Here is a 25,142-nt window from a genome sequence, read left to right as displayed (position 1 = left end):
TGGTTTTTCGGTGCGCAGCAATTTATTAATAATTTAATAACTTTCTATATAGACGTTCTCTAAAAACCGCGCACCTTTTTTTAATACAAAAGAAAAGCCTTAGTCCGCCAGCCTCGGCGCCCCTTCAATCCTCAGTTTCAGACTCCTCTTCATCCTGGCTGATTTGGAAATAGCGGAGCTCGTAGCTTTCCTTGTCGGAGGCGACGACTCGCAGCCAGTCTCGCAGGTTGTTCTTCTTCAGGTACTTTTTGGTCAGGTACTTCAGGTACCTGAGGGAGAGCGCGAGAGAAGGTTGAGGTTAAAAACATGTCTAGTCTTCAGCCGTGGCTCAGTGGGTAGCACACTCTCGTCTCGGGAGTCAGTCGGTCATGAGTTCGAGTCCCACTCCAGAGACTTGAGCCCATAATCTAGGCTGACGCTCCCAGTGTCAGTACTGGGAGAGTGCTGCACTGTCAGGTGAGATGTTAAACCCCGTCTGTCTCCTCAGGCGCCCGTCAAAGATCCCACGGCTCTATTCCGAAGAGCAGGGGAAGTTCTCCCCAGTATCCCGGGGCCAATATTTATCTCTCAACCAACATCACTAAAAACAGATTATCAGGTCATTTATCACGTTGCTGTTTGTGGGAGCTTGCTGTGCGCAAATTGGCAGCCGCGTTTCCTGCATTGCAACAGTGAACACAATTCAAAAGCACTTAATTGGCTGTAAAGCGTTTGGGGCGTCCTGAGGTCATGAAAGAAGCTGTCGAAATGCAAGTCTTATTCTGCCTGGAGGGAAGGCTGCACTTTCCTGAAGGATGGGATACAGCTGCACAGGACTCCGCTCCTCCCCGATACCTAAACCTGTGGTTTATATGCCAGCCAAGGCGGGGCGTGCTGGCTGGCTATTCAGCCAAAGTAGACCTCACAGGTACGCCCAATCTGGCCCTCGCATTGATGTCTTCACATTTACACTTCCACCCGGGGTCACTCTTTCCTCCTCCTCCGCCACCCCCCCCCCCCAACCCAGTTAGCTTGGGGTACTGCGGCCACAGCAGGACTCCAGTCAAGAGTAGCCATGCCAGCTGCTTTTCCCCCGCTCCCCGAAGCTGAAGCAAACAGTGACAATCCGCTACGCCGATATCAGCCGGTTTTAGCAGCGGCCGGAACCAAACCAGGGACTGCCCTGGTCAACACACCCCAGTTAATCAAACCATTACTACCAACCAAACATGTGTTGTGCGTTAACAAAAACCTCACCCATTACTCCAAAATTCCGAAAACCACCTCTCCATATCGGAACCGGCACCAAAGAACCCCATCAAATCCCGAGTGAGATACCTCCCATCTACTCAGATTTAATAGTAAGGAGAAACCGTTTCCAGTGGCAGGAAGGTCAGTAACCAGAGGACACAGATTTAAGATAATCGGCAAAAAACACAGGGGGCACAAGGAGTAATTTTTACGCAGCGAGTTGCTGTGATCTGGAATGCACTGCCTGAAAGGGCGGTGGAAGCACAGATTCAATAACTTAAAAAGAGAATTGGATAAATACTTGAAAAGGCTATGGGGAAAGAGCAGGGGGGAGTGGGGCTAATTGGAGAGCTCTTTGAAAGAGCTGGCATAGGCACGATGGGCCGAATGGCCTCCTTCTGTCCTGTATCATTCTATGATTCTACTCCTACTAGCCGAGTTGCAGTTCCACAGCTAGCACCCACCTTCTGCCACCTCACCAAAGTGGGCATTGTTCAGACCGGAGTTGGCTGGCTATTCAGCCGCAGCAGCATCATGGATGTGCCCGATCTTGTTCACAATGCTCTGCGAGCTAACTGAACAGTGTTTATTTTATATGAGAACTTTTCATGATGTAGGCGTCATGACATGGCCGATATTTATTGCCCATTCCCCTAGTTGCCTGGAGAAGCTTGTGGTTGGCAACGTTCCTTCAATTATTTTTGGGTGCGCAGCCCCTTTTAACGGGCTGCACGGCCCATTCAAATTCTCGCGCATGCCTGCTTTTTTCCCCATTTAAAAGCTGGTGCACAGGACCTCCAGACAGCTGCGCAGCTCAACGGGAACACTGGTGGTGGGCCTTCTTCCTTGAACCGCTGCAGGCCTCCAGTTGACGGTGCTAGGTTGGCAGCTCAGGAGCAGGAGCCCTGACAGAATGGATTGTCACCCACAGGCATGCCCCCCACCCCCACCGAGGGCACTGAGGCCAACAGCAGCACCACCACAAAAAACATACGCACCGCGACGGACGCTCACCTCTTGGAGAACTGCTTGGCCGAGGTGACTGTGATCTTGTTTTTCAAACGCTCGATCTGGACCACATTGCCCAGGTTTCCGGCCTTCCCCCCGACCTTCACTTTCTCCCACAGGAACTGCTCCTGTTGCGGAAAACAAAACCATGGGACACTAGGGAAGGAGACCCTAGGCACAAACTAGGGACGGAAACCCTAGTCAAAGCAACCAGTTAGCAGAGCAACAGGTAGAAGGGAGGGAAAGAAGGCAGTTAGTTCACTTCTGAACGTTCTAGAAACTCTCAGCTGTTAGTTGCTCACTTCGACTCTGAAACTGGTCAAGGAACAGACTAAATTCTAGGCACCCTCCTCAAAGGTTACACAAGCCCAAAATTCCAAGCATTTTGTCCTTGTAGGCTCCTTAAGACATATAACATGTTGCCTCAGGGACACTTAATAAATTACATTGGTGTTCCCATTCATTTTAATTAATAAGCGCCTTGGGACGTGGACTAGGAGGGGGGGAGCCGGGCATGGCGACTGGAGGCCGGACATGAGCGTGAGAGGCAGGCCCCGGGCCGTTGCAAATTTGAACCGGCGACAGTGCGGGAAGCTCGCAGTTCGAGGGAAGGAGGGAGAGCCAGGCATGGAGACCTGAGGCCAGACGGTGAGCATGAGAAGGACACCATATTGTGGAGCCGGCAACAGGGAGGAGGAATCCACAGAGACGGAGCGGCTGATGGACATCGTGTTCCCACTGCCATTGGACGCAATTGAATTGACTTTTACTGAACATGGCGCTGTAGAATAGCGACGTGTCTCTGTGAGCTCCCACAGCCTATTGTGGAAGTGATCGGAGAGTAAAAACATTCCATTGTAGTAATACATATGGCAAATAAAAATTGATTGAAAATTGATTGATTGAAGTTGTTAACTGGATGGTACAATGGGGCGAACGGGATTGTCGGATCTCTCTGGGTGAATCAAGCTGGCTACTGGACCAGCAGATCCAGTAAAAGCACCAATCATTTGGTCTATTAACACCACAACGTCAGCCAATGAGTTGCCAGACTTACAGCAGTCTATTTAAACAGCAAACAGTCTACACTCTATTTAAAAAGTCTCGCCGAACTGCAGCAAACAGAACTCGTGACCGAAACTACAGCAAAGTCTGCCGATTAAAAAGCAGGATTATTTCCCCAGCAAAATGCAGTGAGTGGAGAGTAGTTACACAATACAAATGATGTGCTGAAAACCAATCCCAGTCACTCACAGCAGTGACTGACAGGAGAATTACCCAATCATCTCCATTCTGACCAGGACTTGTGTCACTATAGGCAGCCTTCATTTTATTAGGACCCTTTCTCTTGATCATTGGGGCTGGGATTGCTGACCATCTTTATAACAATCTCCATTCCTTCTGTCGCTTAGGCCCAGTCAGCAGCTGCCAACTAGGCGAACAGTAGGGCTACTACTACAACAACAACTTGTAGTTATATTGCATCCCAAGGCGCTTCACAGGAGCGTTTTTCAAACATTTGACAGCCACATAAGGAGATATTATGACAGGTGACCAAAAGCTTGGTCAAAGAGGAAGGTTTTACAGAGCGTCTTAAAGGAGAGAGACGTAGAGGCGGAGAGGTTTAGGGAGGGAATTCCAGAGCTTAGGGCCCAGACAGCTGATGTTATAGCCAATACAATCCCCATAGATAGAACCAAACTGGGGCTTCCCATACCCAATCGCTGGTCACTGACCCACCCGAGTGCACTGGCCCATGCTGTGCTGCCCAATCGGCCCATCGACACGCACAGGAAGAGCGGCCACTTGTGTGGGGGTAACAGGGAATGGGCCCGAGCTGGAGTCATCACCTCGGGGTACCGGGGGGGGGGGGGGGTGGGGAGGGGAAGAGGAGGAACTGGAAAATAAAACGGTTAAATTCCTTACAAAGTTGCCAGAGTCGAGGATGCCATCTTCCACTGGGCTGGAGAGGTTGAGCGTGAATCTCCACACCGGTTTCTTCTTGCCCTTAAGGAGCACAGGCTTCTTCGTCTGGGGAGGGGGGAAGGAAGGAATGAGAAAATGCAACAAATCGAATGGGGAGCCCGCACCCAACAGCAAAGTGCCTGCCTCAAGGTCAACAGTGAGACACCCACCACAGACTCACCAAACCCTGGGGGAGTCGGGAAGGGTGGGGACAGGACAAGGGTCGGGGGGAGTAGAGAGGTGGTGGGGGGGGGGGGGGCGGGGGAGGGAGCGAGGGGGGGAGCGGGGGAGGGAGCGAGGGGGGGAGGGAGCGAGGGGGGGAGCGGGGGAGGGAGCGGGGGGGGGAGCGGGGGGGGGAGCGAGGGGGGCGGGGGAGGGAGCGAGGGGGGGCGGGGGAGGGAGCGAGGGGGGGCGGGGGCGGGAGCGAGGGGGGGGCGGGGGAGGGAGCGAGGGGGGGGGCGGGGAGGGAGCGAGGGGGGGGCGGGGGAGGGAGCGAGAGGGAGAGGGGCGGGGGAAGGAGCGAGGGGGGGGCGGGGGAAGGGGCGGGGGAAGGAGCGAGGTGAAGTGTGGAGACAGGAGTCAACGAGGGGGAGGTTTATAAATTAAAGACGTTGAATGATAATTTATACAAATTCACTAAGTGAAAAAGTCAACTTTGTATTGAGATTTAATTACATTGAATGTCTAGCTGCGGATAACTTGCTGTATATTTCTGGTGGTCTGATTGCACACACTGATTGCAGTCACGGTCTGAAGTTGCTTGTGATGGGGGGTTTTGTCGATAGGCCGCGGAGCCTGGGCACTCGGGTAGTGGGCCGAGCCGGGCCGGGCTGCCCAACCCCCGGGTCCGGAGCCATCAGACCTTGCCATGTGATGTGATGTGATGTGATGGCTGTGCCGGGGCCTGCCGCGGATGCCCGCCCTCTCCTCTCTCTCTCTCTCTCACTCACTCACCGGCGCCATGTTGCTCCGCCGCGGCCGGGACCCAAAAAGAGCGCCACCCGCCCCGCCGCCGCCTTATAAAGAGTGGGTGGGAGTCTGCGTCCTGACGTCAGCACGCTGCTCGGGGGGCGGGGCCGGCGTAGGGTGACGTCATGCGCGGCCACGTGTTTCTGCTTCTCATTTCCCCCCCCCCAGACAATGACAGGCTGGTCTACCTCTTTTATTCAACTCTGGTAGTACTTGTTCCTCTTTTTGCGAGACAAATAAGTTAAACAAATAAACTGTAAACAAAACTCTAATAACCCTTTAAATAAACCTTAACAAATCAAATTAAAATTTGGTTGTTTGAACTAATTATGCACTCCAGTCCCCGCGGCGCCCACCGGTCACGAAATTGCTCGAGCGCGCCGGTGGACACCGCGTGCTCGATCTCTAGGGCCACCCGGGCGTGAACATGGCCACGGAAGAGAGGGAGGCTGGTAGTACTTGTTACAACTCATCAACTACATGATAAAGCCATTACAGTCATTAACCACAATAAGGCTAAGTCTTTAAAAAAAACAGCTTTAGGATTAACAGGACAAATACAATAATACATTTTTTGAGACAAAAACAATGTCAATAATACAGGTACCTGTGGTGGAACCACCAGAGGATTACGGACAATTGTATATAATTCCTTTTACAGCAATGTGGTGCAGCTGGGGGCTGCACCTTTAATGTATCTGTTAACTGTACTAGGGCTTCTTTCCTGTACTCAGCATGATGACGTCATGCCGTCCGTCACGTGATCTCTCAACGGCGGGAAGAACGTGATGACATCATGACGTCAGAGCTCGGAACCTTCTAGCAGTAGAGCTCGGAACCTGCTAGCAGTTCAGCTTGGAACCTTCTAGCAGTTTCCAGAGAGGCTTTCAAGCAGACCAGACCTATTTGCATTGTATCCTAGTTTCCTGTACAGCTTCGTTTGTTCATTAAATGTTATTGTTTTTGATTTTCTGAGTCGATCTCAATTCTTCGGCTAGGAACCCCAGTTCTTACATACCCATAGTAAAAAACAATACATACCAGTCCTACTGGCAATCTAGTAACTATGGTGTGGAGATGCCGGAGTTGGACTGGGGTGGACAAATGTAAGAAGTCACACAACACCAGGTTATAGTCCAACAGCTTTATTTGAAATCACAAGCTTTCGGAGCACTTCACCTGAAGAAGGAGCAGCGCTCCGAAAGCTTGTGATTTCAAATAAAGCTGTTGGACTATAACCTGGTGTTGTGTGACTTCTTACATTAATCTAGTAACTCTTCATTTTTGCTTGGGACAGGCTGGTATAACAACAGAAAATGCTGGAAAAACTCAGCAGGCCAGGCAACATCCGTGGAGAGAAAATAGAGTCGACGTTTCGGGTCTAACCCTTTTTCAAAACTGGAAAGGAAATGAAATAGATCGAAGGCAGGGCTGGGGAGGGAACAAAAGAAGCGAAGAGACATTAAGAGGTATTCAAAACCAGACGAGATGGTGATAGGACGAGTGAAGAGACAAAAGACGGCTCTAGATTAGGTGTGAAATGTTCTGGCAGAATGCGAGACAGCTGCCATGTAAAAAAAAGAGGAAGATGGGGAGGGAAAACCCAAAACAAAGGGGTGGGGAAAAAAATATAAGTAAAAATGTAACAGGGGCCGAGGTTATGATCTGAAATTGTTGAACTCGATATTGAGTCCGGAAGGCTGCAAACTGCCTAATCGGAAGATGAGGTGCTGTTCCTCGAGTTTACGTTGTTATGGATTTACTATGTAATTGATGAGTTGTATAAGTACTGTTGTACTTGAATTTAAAAAAAAGAACAGGTTATACCAAGTAAAAACGAAGAGTTACTAGATTGCCAGTTGGACTGGTGTGGAATTGTTTTTCACTATGGGTACTTGTATTGTTAATATTGTTGATTTGTCTGTAAAAATTATTACTGCATTTGTACTGTTAATCCTACAGCTGTTTCTTTAAGGCTTTGTCTTATTGTGGTTAATGAATGTAATGGATTTATCATGTAATTGATGAGTTGTATCAAGTACTACCAGATTTAAATAAAAGAATGAGAACCAAAAAAAAATGATAGGCTGGTATGGATTTACTATGTAATTGATGAGTTGTATAAGTACTGTTGTACTTGAATGTTAAAATTTTTAAAAAGGACAACAGGTTATACCAAGCAAAAATGAAGAGTTACTAGATTGCCAGTAGGACTGGTATGTATTGTTTTTTATTATGGGTACCTGTATTGTTGACATTGTTTTTGTCTGAAAAAATTTATTATTGTATTTGTACTGTTAATCTTAAAGCTGTTGTTTTTTAAGGCTTAGCCTTATTGTGGTTAATGAATGTAATGGATTTATCATGTAGTTGATGAGTTGTAACAAGTACTACCAGATTTAAATAAAAGAGGTAGACTGAAGATCTAACTATCGCTGGTTCAAACAAAAATGACAGGCTGGTATGGATTTACTATGTAATTGATGAGTTGTAACAAGTACTATCATATTTAAATAAATATGTTTGACTCAAAAAAAATGACAGGCTGGACCCAGACCAGATGCTCCAGAGGATTTTTGACTGTACTATTTTGAGCAACCCACAAACAAATAGACTGTAACTAAACTTAAAACATTTTGATTGGGCTTATACTCGCTGGAGTTTAGAAGAGTGAGAGGGGCTCTCATTGAAACTTATAAAATTCTAACAGGACTGGACAGACTAGATGTAGGAAGGATATTCCCGATGGTCGGGGAATCCAGAACCAGGGGTCACAGTCTAAGGATAAGGGGTAAGCCATTTAGGACTGAGATGAGGAATTTCTTCACCCAGAGTGGTGAACCTGTGGAATTCTCTACCACAGAAGGCAGTTGAGGCCAATTCATTAAATATATTCAAGAAGTAGTTGGATATATTTCTTAAGGTTAAAGGGATCAAGGGATATGGGGAGAAGGCAGGGACAGGGTACTGAATTTGGATGATCAGCCATGATCTCATTGAATGGCGGAGCAGGCTCGAGGGGCCAAATGGCCTACTCCTGCTCCTATCTTCTATGTTTCTATGAAACTCATCAAATTAAATTGAAGATTGGTTGGCCGGGGCGGTGGGGAGTGATGCACTCCAGTCCCCGTTGTGCCCATCGGTCGTGGAAGGCCTCGAGCGTGCCGGCGGACACCGCGTGCTCTGTCTCCGGGGCCACCCGGGCGCGAACGTGGCCGCAGAAGAGAGGCAGGCAGTCGGGCCAAACAAGCCCCTCGACCGCCCGCTGCCTGGACCAGTTGATGGTGTTTTTGAGTATAAGAATAAAGATGTCTTACTACAAATATACAGGGCCCTAGTGAGACTACACCTGGAGTATTGTGTACAGTTTTGGTCTCCTTACCTAAGAGGGGATCTCATTGAAACTTATAAAATTCGAACAGGACTAGACAGACTAGATGCAGGAAGGATGTTCCCGATGGCGGGGGAGTCCAGAACCAGGGGTCACAGTCTAAGGATAAGGGGTAAGCCATTTAGGACTGAGATGAGGAGAAATTTCTTCACTCAGAGGGTGGTGAATCTTTGGAATTCTCTGCCCCAGAGGGCTGTGGAGGCTCAGTCGTTGGGTATATTCAAGACAGAGATCGATAGATTTTGGAATATTAAGGGGATCAAGGGATATGAGGATAGTGCAGGAAAGTGGAGTTGAGGTAGAAGATCAGCCATGATCTTATTGAATGGCAGAGCAGGCTCGAAGGGCCAAGTGGCCTACTCCTGCTCCTAATTCTTATGTTCCACTTGTGGGTCACACATATAACAAAAGCAAAACTACTGCGGATGCTGGAAATCATAGAATCACAGAATGGTTACAACACCAACAACAACAACTTACATTTATATAGCGCCTTTAACATAGTAAAACGTCCCAAGGCGCTTCACAGGAATATTGTAAGACAAAAAATTTGACACCGAGCCAGATAAAGAAAGACTTGCATTTCTACAGCGCCTTTCACAACCACCGGACGTCTCAAAGCGCTTTACAGCCAATGAAGTACAATAAGGAGAAATTAGGGCAGGTGACCAAAAGCTTGGTCAAAGAGGTAGGTTTGAAAGAGCATCTTAAAGGAGGAAGTAGAGGTAGAGAGGTTTAGGCAGGGAATTCCGGAGCTTGGGGCCTAGGCAGCTGAAGGCACGGCCACCAATAGTGGAGCGATTATAATCAGGGATGCTCAAGAGGGCAGAATTGGAGGAGCGCAGATATCTCGGTGGGGTTCTAGGGCTGGAGGAGATTCCAGAGATAGGGAGGGATGAGGCCATGGAGGGATTTGAAAACAAGGATGAGAATTTTGAAATTGAGTCGTTGCTTAACCAGGAGCCATGGGGTGATGGGTGAATGGGACTTGGTGCGAGTTACAGCACAGAAGGAGGCCATTCGACCCGTCGAACCTGTGCCAGCTCTCTGCAAGCGCACTTCAGCTGGTCCCACTCCCCCGCCATCTTATATTTATGACCAGAAGATGCTGGAAACTGTCAGCCAGTTAGGCAGCATCTGTGGAGAGAGAAACAGTTCTGACGAAAGGTCATCGACCTGAAACGTTAACTCTGTTTCTCTCTCCGCAGATGCTGGCTGACCGGCTGACTGTTTCCAGCATCTTCTGGTCATAAATATAAGAGTCACTGATAAATCAATTAGGGAATTCAGGAGAAACTTCTTTACCGAGGTTGGTGAGAATGTAGAACTCGCTACCACAGGGAGTGGTCGAGGTGAATAGTATAGGTGCAGTATTGTGAACTCGACGCGATTCCATCGCGAGAGACGCGATTTCAGAGTGAAATAAAGCTTCACTCGTGATGGAACGCCTAAATCTCTGGATTTTTTCTTTGAAAAAAATATACATCGATTTGCACAGGCGCAGAAAAAAACGCCATTGGCCATGGAACCGCCTCTTCTCAGCCTGTTAGAAATGGCAGCAGCCTCTGAGTGAGAGAGTGACTAGGGGATGGCGGGGCGTCAACTGTTCGCGGCAGCGAAACTGAAGGGTGGCGGGGGGAGCGAGCCCCATTTTTTAATTAGCGTGAGCGGCCCGGGCCCAAAAAGCAGCCTGGGACTGGGGGTACCTAGGCCTATTGAGCAACCTCCGCGGGATGGGTGGCCCAAAGATCACCCCTTGGCTCCACACAACACAGGGATTAGCGGGAGATTATGGAGAGGGGGTGGTTAACCCGCGAAAACACCTGCATCGGCCGCTACCTCCCGCAACCGTCCGTTGAAGAGCGTTTGCTGTTGCCCGGGCAACCGGCTTGTGGCAGGGAGAGGGGAGGGGTGCAGCAGTAACAGCAGCAGCAGGGTCTCCAGGCCACTGGAGACTGATGACGGTTGATGCTCATCTCCCCGATTTCATTTGGAGGTGGGGAGCGTGGTCTTAAGCGCACAAGGTAAGGATCCAACACACTCTATTGACTGTGATGTGAATGTCTTGTGATTTATTGAGGCAGAAGGCATTTGATAAAGTCTCCAGAAGACATTTGATAAATTCCCACATAAGAGACTGTTAACTAAGGTAGAAGCCCACGGAATTGAGGGCAAATTATTGACCTGGTTAGGAAATTGGCTGAGCGGCAGGAGACAGAGAGGGGGGATAATGGGCAAGTACTCAAATTGGCAGGATGTGACGAGTGGTGTCCCACAGGGATCTGTTTTGGGGCCTCAACTATTCACAGTATTTATTAACAACTTAGATGATGGCATAGAAAGTCACGTATCCAAAGCCCGTGCCGGCTCTCTGCAAGAGCACTTCAGCTAGTCCCGCTCCCCCGCCCTTTCCCCGTAGCCCTGCAAACTTTTTTCCTTCAGGTACTTATCCAACTCCCTTTTGAAAGCCACGATTGAATCTGCCTCCACCACCCTTTCAGGCAGTGCATTCCAGATCCTAACCACTCGCTGAGTAAAAAAGTTTTTCCTCATGTCGCCTTTGGTTCTTCTGCCAATCACCTTAAATCTGTGTCCTCTGGCTCTTGACCCTTCTGCCAATGGGGAACAGTTTCTCTCTATCTACTCTGTCCAGACCCCTCATGATTTTGAACACCTCTATCAAATCTCCTCTCAATCTTCTCTGCTCTAAGGAGAACAACCCCAGCTTCTCCAGTCTATCCACGTAACTGAAGTCCCTCATCCCTGGAATCATTCTCATAAATCTTTTCTGCACCCTCTCTAAGGCCTTCACATCCTTCCTAAAGTGTGGTGCCCAGAATTGGACACAATACTCCAGTTGAGGCCGAACCAGTGTTTTGTACAGGTTCATCATAATTTCCACGCTTTTGTACTCTATACCTCTATTCATGAAGCCCAGAATCCCGTAAACTTTATTAACCGCTTTCTCAACCTGCCCTGCCACCTTCAACAATTTGTGCACACATACCCCCAGGTCTCTCAGTTCGTGCACCCCCTTTAGGATTGTACCCTTTAGTTTATGTTGCCTCTCTTCATTCTTTCGACCAAAATGTATCACTTCGCAGTATTGACCTGGTGTTTGCAGAGTCATGGTGGGTAGCAGTCACTGCAAACATGAGATAATCTCATTCTCCACCCAGTTAAATACGTTCTTGGTTTTAAGACCTACAATTTCTTCAGATAATAGCCTACTGACTGTGCAAAATTCTACATATGCAGCTGGATTGTAGCCATTGCTCCTATATGGGTTTATATATTTTGTTTTTGCTTGCAGCACAATGTTCCAATAAATTAACAGCCATTTTAACAACTAATTTCAATCTTTCCTGGCCTGTTGTGGTTTAATTACACTGATACATTGAAGAGTGTTGGACACTGGCTTACATGTTATGTTATCTCAAAGAAGGAAATTAATTGGCCAGAAGTCGATAACACCAACAACAACAATTTGCATTTATACAGCGCCTTTAACTAAGTAAAACGTCCCAAGGCACTTCACAGGAGCGATTGTCAGACAAAATTTGACCCCGAGCCACATAAGGAGAAATTAGGACAGGTGACCAAAAGCTTGGTCAAAGAGGGAGGTTTTAAGGAGCGTCTTAAAGGAGGAGAGGCGGAGAGGCTCAGCGAGGGAATTCCAGAGCTTAGGGCCCAGGCAGCTGAAGGCACGGCTGCCAATGGTGGAGAGATTAAAACCTGGGATATGCAAGAGGCCCAAATTGGAGCAGCGCAGAGATCGCGGAGGGTCCTAGGCAGTGTTCACTGTAAATTTTTTTCAAAATTCCAAACAAGGGGCAGTTTTTCCCTTTAAAAACCGGTGAGCCGGCTGCGTGGGACCTCCAGAGCATTGCACGGCTGCTTAAACAGAACACTGGTTGGAAAGAAAGAAAGACTTGCATTAGGGCTGGAGGAGGTTATGTTCCGGAAAGATTAACAGTCAAAAGCAGAGCGAGGCTGGCCTGCGAGTGACGTGACAGCGGAGCCACCGATCCACCTACTCCAGCTCCTATTTCTTATGGCCTAATGTCAGTAATCGGTTAGTGACGGCCAAATGCAGTTACTGTCCAGGAGCAAAGGTCAGCAAGGGGTCGGGTTGGGAAAAAAATAGCAACTCATGATTTCTTACCAAACCTCATGATTTTTAAATTTGTCTCATGATTTACAAGACGGTGGGCTTGGCATTACTGTCGCAGCATTTAAGGGGAAGCCTGATAAACACATCAGGGAGAAAGGAATAGGATGGGGTTAGCTGAAGAGGGGTGGGAGGAGGCTCGTGTGGAGCATAGATGCCGACAGTTGGGCCCAATGGCCTGTTTCTGTGCTGTAGACTCGCTGTAACTCGATACTCGCAACCTTGGCATCTAATTTGACCTTGAGCTGAGCTTCCGATCCCATATCCCCTCCATCACCAAGACCGCCTCCTTCCTCCTCTGTAACATCGCCCGTCTCCGCCCCTGCCTCCGCTCTTGTGCTACTGAATCCCCCATCCATGCCTTTGTTACCTCTCGGCTTGATTATTCCAATGCTCTGCTGGCCAGCCTCCCACCTTCCAACATCCCTAAACTTGAGCTCATCCAAAACTCTGCTGCCCGGATCCGAACTCGCACCAAATACCGTTCACCCATCACCCCTGCGCTGACCTACGTTGGCTCCCGGTCCACCAACGCCTCAATTTAAAAATGATCATCCTTGTGTTCAAATCAGTCCATGCGCTTCTCCCTCCCGATCTCTGTAACCTTCACCAGCCCCACAACCTGCCGAGATCTCAGTGCTCCTCCAATTCCGACCTCTTGTGCATCCCCAATCTCCTTCATTCCACCATTGGCAGCCGTGCCTTCAGCTGTCTACGACCTAAGCTCTAGAATTTCCTCCCGAGACCTCAAAGCCTCGCCACTTCTCTCCTCCTTAAAACCTACCTCTGCGATCAAGCTTTTCGTCAGCCCTTCCAATATTTCCTTATGTGGCTAGGTGTCAAATTTTGTTTTATAACACTCCTATGCAGCGCCTTGGGAGGTTTTACTCTGTTAAAGATGCTGTATCAGTGTAAGTTGTTGCCATTTCCCCCCAAGTATTTGTAACCTGATAGAGCTATAAAGGGGGGGGGGGGGGGGGAGGGGAAATATAGATCAATCATAGTGCGGCATGGAGCCTGCTTTGCAGTCACTATATGTAGATTGTGCCAAGTCGGCAGTTTTCAAGCGCCAATATAAATGCTGCCGATAAAAGCAACGGCTGCCTGAAACATGACCAACAGCAGCTGGCAGAAGCTTTCCCACCCAACCAGCTATAGCCAACCAAGCTTGGCCCCCTCCCAAACTTCCATCGGAGATTTACCCAGTACTGTGCCCACTGTATAAGTATCTGCCAGTACACATACAAGATTCTGAAGGGGATTGACAGGGTAGATGCTGAGAGTTTGTTTCCCCTGGCTGGAGTGTCTAGAACTAGGGGGCATAGTCTCAGGATAAGGGGTCGGCCATTTAAGACCGAGATGAGGAGGAATCTCTTCACACAGAGGGTTGTGAATCTTTGGAATTCTCTGCCCCAGAGGGCTGTGGAGGCTGAGTCTTTGAGTACGTTCAAGGCTGAGATAGATAGACTTTTGGACTCTAGGGGTATCAAGGGATATGGAGATCGGGCGGGAAAGTGGAGTTGAGGTCGAAAATCAGCCATGATCTTATTGAATGACGGAGCAGGCTCGAGGGGCCGTATGGCCTACTCCGGCTCTTATTTCTTACCTTATGTACACTCCTTCTGATATAACTGGGGCAGTTTCAGGACATGGTTCACCAATATAAACGCAGATCTTGTAGTTTTACACGGGATGACCTATGAGATATTGATACATGTACCTTGCGCTATGTATTACTGAAAAGGTTGGTGAGAGGGCCAGTTGAAACTTAACCCAGTCTCTCCGAGAAACATTGGGTGAGAAATTGGTCTTTGGGCGCTAGCGAATTGGCTGCCCGTTTTACACAGTCGGCCTGTTCCCTTGAAGTGCATGGAAAAGAAAAATCGGGCGGGGTGTAAGCCCAATTTCACCCCCATTGTACTCTCAAAGCATGACACCACCTCCCACCCATAAAGGATATCACTATTTCTGGCTAAAGATAAGTCACAAATTATGAGTAGACATTTAAAGGGCCAAATAGAACCTACAATTTCTGCAGCTGACTTAGGTAATTTTTATTCGTTCCTGGGATGTGGGTGTCACTGGCAAGGCCAGCATTTATTGCCCATCCCTAATTGCCCCTGGAGAAGGTGGCGGTGAGCCACCTTCTTGGTCCTGCAGTCCTTGTGGTGAAGGTGCTCCCACAGTGCCATTAGGGAGGGAGTTGCAGGATTCTGACCCAGCAACGGCAATATATTTCCAAGTGAGGATGGTGTGTGTGACTCGGAGTGGAACTTGGAGGTGGTGGTGTTCCCACACGCCTGCTGCCCTCGTCCTTCTAGGTGGAAGAGGTCGCGGGTTTGGGAGGTGCTGCCGAAGAAGCCTTGGCGAGTTGCTGCAGTGCATCTTGTAGATGGTACACACTGCAGCCACAGTGCGTCGGTGGTGGAGGGAGTGAATGTTTAAGGTGGTGGATGGGGTTCCAACCAAGCGGGCTGCTGTGTCCTGGATGGTGTCGAGCTTCTTGAGTGTTGTTGGAGCTGCACTCATCCAGGCAAGTGAAGAGTATTCTATCACACTCCTGACTTGTGCCTTGTAGATGGTGGAAAGGCGTTAGGAAGTCAGGAGGTGAGACATTCAGTGCAGAATACCCAGCTTCTGACCTGCTTGTGTAGCCACAGTATTTATGTGGCTGGTCCAGTTAAGTTTCTGGTCAATGATGACCCCCCAGGATGTTGATGGTGGGGGATTTGGCGATGGTAATTCCATTAAATGTCAAGGGGCGGTGGTTAGGCTCTCTCGTTGGAGATACTCATTGCCTGGCACTTGTGTGGTATGAATGTTACTTGCCACTTATCAGCCCAAGCCTGAACGTTGTCCAGGCCTTACTGCATGCTGGCATGGGTTGCTTCATTATTTGAGGAGTTGCGAATGGAACTGAACAATCATCAGCGAACATCCTCACTTCTGACCTTATGATGGAGGGAAGGTCATTGATGAAGCAGCTGAAGATGGGTGGGCCTCAGTCACTGCTCTGAGGAACTCCTGCAGCCATGTCATGGGGCTGAGATGATTGGCCTCCAACAACCACCTTCCTTAGTGCTAGGTATGACTCTAGCCAGAGGAGTGTTTTCCCCCTTATTCCCATTGACTCCAATTTTACTCAGGCTCCTTGATGCCCCACTTGATCAAATGCTGCCTTGGTAGATGTTGGTACAGTAACTATAAATCTGAACCAAGGATACCTTTCATCACGTTCTAAAGGAAGCTGCATTGTTGTACATGTAAAGGTGTATATGTCAGGCTGCTCGTACATGTACAACAATGCAGTTTTCTTTCGAAGGGTTAAAGAATGCTGAATGGTCCCACCCAAAACAGTAACCACCATTTTCCCTTTCAGACACTAACCAGCAATGGGGCAAGAACCATGCTTGGGATCCACTTCCAGCCATGATGGCTATGGAGTACTGTCCCACAGCTCCCAACTGTTCTTTGGTACCTCACACACGCTGGCTTGGTAGAGGCACAAGAGTACAAAAACAAGGAAATTATAAAACACTGGTTAGGCCTCAGCTGGAGAATCGCGTTCAGTTCTGGGCACCACTTTACAAAAGCTGTCAAGGTGTTAGAGGGTGCAAGAGATATACAAGAATAGTATCAGGGATACGGGATTTCATTTATGCTCTCCTTAGAGCAGAGGTGCTTAAAAGGACATTTAATAAAGGTGTTCAAAATTATGAACTGTTTTGATAAGAGTAAATAAGGAGAAATTGTTGTTAGTGGCAGACGAGTCAGTAAGCAGAGAACACAGATTTAAGGTGATTGGTAAAAGAATTAGAGTAGACATGAGGATTTGTTTTTTTTTTAAAACACATCAGATGTAGGGGCAGTGGAAGCAGAGTCAACAGAAACTTTCAAAAGGGAATGTTAAGTACCTGAAGGGGGGGAAAAAAAAACCACAGGGCTATGGGACAGAGGGGTGTGACTAATTGGATAGCTCTTTCAAAGAGCCAGCACAAGCACGATGGGCCAAATAGCTTTTTTTTTTGTGATGTATCATTCCATGATTCAAGAGCATCCAAAGAGTGTCAGGTTACTTCACTGCATGGAGAAAATCACTGGTGAGTCAAACCTTGTCCTCTCAGAGATGCATTTTTTTTGCAGAGGATCACCGATAGCAGCCACAAGCAAGAAATCCTGCCAGCCAAACAGAAGAGTGTGCGCTCGAACCCGTCCGCCACTGGCCGTGCCGTACAGAGTATTCCCTCTACCAAAGGTGTCGCAGAAATGAACTTAGAGGAATAATAACAATTTACTAGTCAGGACAGCAGATTATCTGAACAAGTTTTAATCAGAGTTTACAGGTTTTGTGCAAAACTCAAATCGGCATTAGCATCATTCCTTTATAAATGGCATCACAGGCATTCAGTTTAAACAGCTGTTACAGTTTTCACTCTTTTGAGCCCTTAGAAGTTGCCAAAAACAAAAAAAAAGGAAGAGATTACTAGCCTGACCAATCTATTGCTCAAATTAAGCATGTAAGAACACCAATACCCAGTTCAAAAAGAGACTACAATGCAACACCAAATTGTAAGAACCTTGGAGAAATGCACTTTTACTACAAAGGAAATATTAGGAATGCTCTCTGTGCAGCCGTCTATTTCCCAGTTATATTTCTGTGTCTGGACTGTGGATGTGAATTTGGTTTGTAAAGTGAAGTGGGTTTCAATTGCATTACAAAACCATGTTTATCCCATATATGCTTGCTGCAGTCAAGTCTGGTGGAGCACATTAAACTAGCTCAAGATGGCAACCTGGATAACTGCATTTTAGCCAACTATTTGATTTAGACAAGCATCTTTGAGCCTCTTCAAACCAAATGAGGATCTTTTGTGTATCTATTCCCAGCTCAATGTGCCGCAGGGTATGGAGAATGACTCCATTCATTCATGCTCGCTGAAGCAGTATGTACTGTATTTACAAAACTTCCAAACAGCAGGGAGCCACGAGGACTCCAGGAACCACTCAACACTCTACTTGCAAAACAAAACCTTGCATTCAACAGGAAAGGGACCTCGGTGTTGGGGAACGAATGAAACATTTCCATTTTGCCCCCCAATCAAGCACTGACTGGAGAAGTTGGGATTGTTCTCCTTGGAGCAGAGAAGGTTAAGGGGAGATTTAATAGAAGTGTTCAAAATTAGAGTTTGGATAGAGTAGATAGGGTGAAACGGTTTCCATTGGCAGGAGGGTCAGTAAGCAGAGGACACCGATTTAAGATAAAAATCAGCAAAAAAAAGCCAGGAGATGGAGATCTTTTTTTTTTTTTTTTTTTAAACTCAGCAAGTTAGGATCTCAAATGCACTGCCTGAATGGGGGGGCGGAAGCCCATTCAATAGTAACGCTCAAAAAGGAATTGGCTATATACGTGAAAAGCAAAAATTTGCAGGGCTATGGGTAAAGAGCAGGAGAGTGGGGCTAACTGGTAGCGTTTTGAGAACCAGCACTGGCCAGATGTGCCAAATGGCCTACTTCTGTGCTGTACTATTCCATGTGCAGATGGAGATTAAAGCTCAGTTACAGCAACAGTGTGACCTTTCCATTTCCTGCACCAACCCCCCCAACAATACTGCCAATTTACTATAGGCAGCTGTACACTGTCAAGTCTACACCAGCCTCAACTTGTTCCACAAGAAGGAACTTTCATTAAAATCAATGCGAGCCTAGGTCCCAGTGGGAAAGGGGTGACGGGTTTCAACCCACTCTGCTACCCAGAGAACATTTTTGAAAGTAACTGCCCTTTGGCAGCGTGCCGTAAAGCACTGGAGTCGTAGCCTAACCAACTGCAACCAAAAAAATCATTTCTGCACCATTAGGAAGGGCAATTAAAAACGTAGCACACATCCTGGACCAAAACTTTAATTTTTGCAGCACAACTGCAAAAGACTACCACTACACAAATCTGTACCATATTATTATTTTATATATATAATATCCCAACCACAAAGCACTTGTTACGATGTTTGAAGTGGAAAGCCCAGCATCCAAGTGCTCAGACACAAAGTACGTATTTTCAGGAAAACTATGAAGCAGTATTTGTTAAATTGCATACATGTAGCACAAGCAAAACACTAGGACAGTGATTGTTCAGAAGCCAACAGGCTACAAAAACAGGAAACCAGGAAAGATGGAGCCCAGTAGCACCTCCACTTCACAGGTGGTGGGTGGGGAAGTGTACGTTGACAAAACCAGGCTCTTGGAACTTCTGTACTATCCATTATGCATCAAGTTAAAATTATACACCGACCAAATATGCAAAATACCAGTGGATTTCAGGTGTGAACATGCAACATTTTCTTTTGAAGACACACAACCCAGTGCTGGACTGATCCACCTTGGCGTGAGAGGGAATGCATTGGTGAGCATTACAGCTACAGGCAGACAATGAAAAGATTTCTTCAAACAGCGCTGCCCCCTCCAATCCCTGGCACAAGTGTTTAAAACCACCACAGCACTGCTAACAATTCATCTTGTATCTGATAAACCCAACATCAAACGCACCTCACAAAGACAAGTAGTTCCAGGGAAATGCTTCACTCATTTTAATACCATTGCATGATAAATACAATATAAGAAATAAGCAACTGAATTTTATTATTTTTTTTTCAAATCAGTCTGGTGACAAAGGCCTCGAGTGAAATTTCGCAGCATAACACCCCCAGTCCCCAGATTCTCATCGGCGCTCTTTTCGAATGCCTGTACAACATTCGCAATGCCCATCCTGTCTGCCCAGGACAAGCGTCGACATTGTATTAGCGGAGTTTTACAACATGAGAAGCCAACAAAAAAAATTGAAAAGTTGGCGGGAGTATAACCGAGGTAATACAGTTAGTTGCTCTTGGCCGCTAGGTGTATTGTGCCGGAAAGCCCACTAACCAAGGCGGATGGACATCAAACCAATCACAGGACAGGTGGCTTTTTGAATTCACTCTATAGGCCAGTTCTGCTAACAAAAGAGGACCAAGGGCAGCAAACTTTACATCACCAAGCTTTTATTTGGGAGCACCAGCACCCGTGATTTAGTACAATGCCGATCAGCCCGCAGCGACGACTGGTCAGCTGATTGGGCAGCAAGGTCGGGTCCAGTCCGGCGCCATTTGGAAAAAAATTCTAAGGAAATGAGGTCATGGTGTGAAGGCCATTACTTTGGCGATAATTAACCCAATTAAGAGCCAAGGTTTTGGCCTAAGCGGTCAGGTCTGGTTTCTTGATCCACGTTTACTGTTTGGTCATTGGCTTGATGGCGATAGCTGCCTCTTCATTCATGGCATACAGGACTGTGATCTAGGGAGATGGGGAAAATCAAACATCAGCAAGACGAGTCAGACACCGATCGGTGCACAATAGGAATATTATAACTCATTAGGAATCCCATTAGAGATTACCAGCCTCCTTTAACTGCAAAGTTCAAATTCTCAATTGACACATTGGATAGCAACCACAAAGATCCACAATAAAGTTTGTGAGCTTTACCTGGTAATGTCAAAATCCCAAGATTAAAAGCAGAAGTTAGAACAATTGCTTCAACAAGCAGGAAGCATCCAAGTGCACCGGATATGAACAGAAGTCAATAGGCAGAGTAAAGAACAACTTGGTGACAAAACTCTAGATTTTCAGGCTTGGACATGGCCAAGGAAAGCAAATATAACTCAAATCTGGGAGGCAAGGACCAGGACCTGCCTCCTGCTCATCTCTATTTGACTTTAGCAGAAACAAAGTGCCTTAATCATCAATCCACCAAATGCGTAGATAGTTGAGCACCTCACACCATTGGGTTACTATGCGTGAGCAATATCAGATGCAGCGTCAGCCTGATCACTTTTATTTGCCTTTATGTGAACACGGCAAACGGAATGCCTGCTGGGAGTTTGGCTCAGCGACGCAAGTCACGTCACAGGAGCAGTAACTCACAAGCAGGTATACGGCAGTTTGGGACAGTGCCTGATAGAATATTTAATCTGCACCACAGTCACTCTGAATGCAAGAAAAAGTGACCCATTCCACCCCTGTACATGTCAGGGTTCCCCAGCCCCACCCCCTCCTGAAAAGCACCGATTCCTCGCTGATCATCGCCCTGCAGGCCATTTCCTACACCTCGCCAAAGTGGCCATTTTTCAGATGCAAGTTTGGACACCGAGCATTGACGGGAGCTATGCTGTTCAACAAACCCAATCCTGTCTGCTACCATCATCCCCCTGCTGGGAGTGATCAGGAGCACAAACCCTGGATTATTCTCCTCACCACACATCCAAATAGTTGTTGGATTTAATCTACAATGTGAAGAAAGTCAGATACTGGACTGAACATGGTGACTTAATTTCCACTCTACATTCACTATTGTTTTGATAAACATAGCCCCTGAATTTGTGAATGGCCCAAGGCGGTGACATTTTGCGAGTGTACAAGCACAAAAAACAAGGTATCCTCATTTCACGTCCAGCTCTCCTTACCACGAGATCTTCCCCAGCATCATATCTCTGTAGTATTTCCTTTCCCAGGTCACCATCTGTCAGCTTAAGATCCTCACGTATGTCACCGTTATCCATCATCAGAGAGAGGTAGCCATCTGTAATTCCAATCAACTAGAGAAAAAAAATCAGTTTAATACAAAGCTCCTGTAGAAATCTATGAACATCTGCTGCAGGATTTTGGCTGATCATTGACAATTGTCAGTACAGACTTTTATTGAATTTCCCCCCACCCACCCAAAGGCATTGCTGGGGTACAGAGGAAATAGTGGGGCTGCCCCCACCCCAAAGCAGTTGGTATTCACATTCTGAATCTCAATAGTGAACGTTAGCAGGCTGCTTGACTGCCAGAAGGGGGAAAAAGAGATCACATCACATCTTACACACCAACATGAAAAAGACCACCAGCCCCCTAGTGTACACCCCATTCATAAGGCAGTGCAATCCCAAAACCACTGGTAATGCTGACTCCCGAGGGAAAAACGGCCAATTTCATCCCAACTCTTAAGCAAGCTCAAAAAGACCACGGCTACCTACGAAACAATCACTAGACACACAGAAACAAAAAGCCACTCTATGTCACAATCTTCTTTGAAAAGGCAGGATTATACAGGACTGGAAAGGATCAATCTGATCTTTGCTCGAGGTCACAGACCTCTTACAGTCAGACCGATCCCCTGTCAAAAATGTAACCATTATCCTCTTAACATTTGTAACATTCTCCACTTGCACTGCCTCCCTGGGTAGGTTGGCTGCACACGGTTCCCAGCCTCTGAGGTCCTACCATAACCGTGCAAGTTTACAGCTGTCTCTCCCTCTAGACCCTCCACTGATTCAAGTGCATCAGTCTACTCTTCCCTTAAAAGATGCGATAATCTCTGCCTCAACTACCACCCGTGGCAAAGTATTTCATGCTCTAGCATTTCCATAATGAGGCAAATAGGGGAAAAGACACAGGAAAAAGTTCCATTATTTTTAAACACCTCAAATCTCCTCTTTGCCTTCTCTGTCCCAATATAAACAATCCCAGAATCTCTCACGTCTCATCTATTATTACATTTGCCACATATGTCACACTCCTTATATGCCATTGGAGAGAGAGACAGCTGCATACTTCTACCCCTGGGTGGAGTTTCACAAGCTCTCGATCCCCACACCTACACTGATGCTCCGAGGAAAGTTTGCTTTGTTCCGACTATCTAGGGAAAGCCACAGGAGATGCAATTGTTACAGTTTCTCATCCTTGGCATCACCTGCTGAATGTACACTGTAGTCTGGCATCCTTTCCAGAATGGGGAACTCAAAACGTCACACTGTGGCCCAACCAGTGCCATGTACAAATGTGTCACCTTTGCTTTTGTACTCCACGCCTACACTTATAAAAGTGTAATACTATTGGCCTTTATTAATTTAATCTACCAGCACTTTCAAGGAAGTATGCATTCGCACCCGAGGTCTTTGTTCCTCCAAATCCTTTAACATCTTTCAGTATGCTCCCAACTTCTTAAATTTTCCTCCCAAACAGAATTAGCTCTCCGCCCCCATATTGAACTGCCCATTCCATAGCCCTTTCAGCCAGCCCCACCCCCCACCAATAAGCCAAACCCTCAACTTCTGTTCCATTAGCGAGTTACGTCATTATAGATATTTCTTATCCAAGTTTGAATCAACATACACTGTCCTACAGCCAAGGTCAATAAACAACATCCATACACACACTTCCAGCGCAACGTGTGAAAAGAGTGAACCCAACAAACTTTTACTCTCCTCAACAAAAGGGGGGGGGGGGGTGGTGTCTAGGCTAATTGTGGTACCCCCGCCGTTTAGCCAAAGTCAGCAAACTGCAGACTGAACCTGGGATACATAAAATGCGCAGACCACCGGTCCGTCTGACCAGTCCCAAAATTCAACGCACTCACCACCCCATCCCAAATAAATCCAGTCTTCCTCATGAATTTAATCTTCAGGGTGGATGGGTGCTTCTCTGTATTTTCACAATTTATTAACAATTTAAATACAGCTACTTTTCTGTAATTGTCAACTCTGCAGCAACTGCAAGGGCAATTTGCCACCGTACTACCCATGTCACGGGAATGCAGATTTGTTAAGTAGAGATTTCACCCGCTGCTTAGCCAGTCATTTCCACTCTCCAAACTGACCAACAGGTTTTACTGTGAAACCTCGGACTCCAGTTACTACTTCCAATTTCCCATGACCCCGAATAAATCATGAAATCCGCCCCCCCCCCGGCAGGAGCCCCTTCCAGCCAGGCCAAACCAGCGGCTAACAATTACATGTGTGAAAAACAGTCGCAAGTCACCACAAACTGGACACAAGCCAGACAGGGCAGACAATTTCAGTCACCCAAAACTGGTACTTGTGTAAGCAGCTGCCCCAGTTTCCCCCCCACACGGGTATCGCATGAAAATCCTCTTTAAAATTCAATTACCAAATTGCAAAGGGCTCAAGTCTCAACTTCACGCCAATTTTAATGTAGCAAGTTTAAAAAAAACTTTTGATTCCTACAGATAGTAAAGTTAAAACAAAAGATAAACAAGAGCACGAACATTTGGACATGGTTCTAATTCTAAAGGTGTGCCAGAATGAGCAGAAAGCATCTTGTGGACCTTTTTCCTGGGATGATGTTGACACCGGCATGAACCTTTTAATTAGTCACAGGAGCTCACCTGATAATCGTTTCTCTTGACGTTGGGGACATCCACGTTGTGGGTGGAGGGGCAGATATCTTCATACTTTTTTGCCGTGAATATATCAAGGCCAACCATATGAACCTGGGAAGATATACAATAGTAAATATACCATGCAGCGTTCAATTCTGTACCAGTGTTGTTACTGGGCACATTTAGTACATTAGGACCAACAAGCTGTAGGGAAAAAAACAAATGTGCCATGCGTTTATGCAATGCTCTTAATAAGTCAACAAAATGGCTCCCAGCACCAGTACTTCGTCATGGTTATACAGCTCTCTCCAGATGCAAGCCAATTTTGGAAGGACAAAAATCTATAACTGAACTGTAGGGTGTAATTTTACAAACATTACTGAATCCTCAGTAACAACCATGCTGTATAAAGCTGCAAATCTAATCACAGCATTCTACAGAACAAAAGTTGTCCTGCCTCTCACGCCTGCAAGGGCCAACACACCACATCGCCAATGCGCTTAAGCAACCAAGCTCCAACAAGGACTAGCCCGGGCCTACTTGCCTGCACATCAGGATTTTGCCCAAATTATAACCTAAAGGTCAAGTCAAAAAGAAATTCTAGACAAAGAACTATATAATTCTGAAAGTTAGCAAGAATTTTTAGGACATTTGCTTAATAGGAATGTCATGTCACAGAGAGTATCTGCTCACCAGAGACTCCTACTATTTTGAAGAGGTTACATTTGGGTGCTCACCTGTAGGCCAGGGAGAGCCAGTTCCAGCTCATTGAAATCACCAGTAGGTGCATTTTGTCTGAGAAGTGTCACACTTTTGAAACCCCAAAAATACTGCGAACTGTGTGTGTGTGTGCAAGCGGCTCTCAAAAACAAGTTTACAAAAGCTCAAACAGGTTCCGCAACTTAATTTATTCCAGATTGCAGACCAGGTCCAACAACTCAAACTAACTGAATGCGACACATGTTTAGTAACCAACATCTTGGTAACATTATGCATTGTCAAATTAAACCACAGTGGATTTTTGAGAACATTATCCATTAAGACAACAGATGATACACAGTAACGGCAGAAAGTTTATCTCATTCGATGTATTAAAAATTGTCTTCCAGCTTTTCTTGAAAATTTGAGCTCATGAAGGAAATTAATGTTGGGAATGGAACACCTTCTATTTCAGGCATACAGTAGCCACGTCAAGCAGCCCTTGCAACAATAGGTGTAGT

The 25,142-nt window shown here is 46.8% G+C and overlaps 2 protein-coding genes across 3 annotated transcripts in view; both read right to left on the bottom strand.

The window, feature by feature from the left end:
* Positions 1 to 25,142, bottom strand: part of rpl22l1 (ribosomal protein L22-like 1) — a 25,704-nt gene continuing 562 nt past the window's right edge. Inside the window, exons 1-4 of one of the 2 annotated variants that reach the window (XM_085989732.1) lie at positions 5,158 to 5,265; positions 4,165 to 4,269; positions 2,245 to 2,366; positions 1 to 269 (exon numbers count right to left, since the gene is read on the bottom strand). In XM_085989732.1, coding sequence (XP_085845858.1) covers positions 125 to 269; positions 2,245 to 2,366; positions 4,165 to 4,269; positions 5,158 to 5,166 — 381 coding nt within the window. In that variant the 5' untranslated portion in view covers positions 5,167 to 5,265 and the 3' untranslated portion in view covers positions 1 to 124. Of the gene's footprint in view, positions 270 to 2,244; positions 2,367 to 4,164; positions 4,270 to 5,157; positions 5,266 to 25,142 lie in introns of those variants that run through there. The other variant, XM_085989733.1, reaches the window with a different exon arrangement.
* Positions 17,046 to 24,168, bottom strand: LOC147115459 (eukaryotic translation initiation factor 5A-1-like). The gene is made up of 3 exons (XM_085989731.1): positions 23,929 to 24,168; positions 21,224 to 21,355; positions 17,046 to 20,057 (listed from the first exon to the last, which is right to left on the bottom strand). The coding sequence occupies exons 1-3, from the start codon at positions 24,151 to 24,153 to the stop codon at positions 19,992 to 19,994; spliced, it is 423 nt and encodes a 140-aa protein (XP_085845857.1). The 5' UTR covers positions 24,154 to 24,168; the 3' UTR covers positions 17,046 to 19,991.

This window comes from Somniosus microcephalus, chromosome 6 (assembly GCF_052327205.1).
Source record: "Somniosus microcephalus isolate GS21.2 chromosome 6, FLI_Smic_1.0, whole genome shotgun sequence".
NCBI lineage: Eukaryota > Metazoa > Chordata > Chondrichthyes > Squaliformes > Somniosidae > Somniosus > Somniosus microcephalus.
Note: the sequence above shows the minus strand (reverse complement) of the source record. Positions and strands in the feature narration are given on the sequence as shown.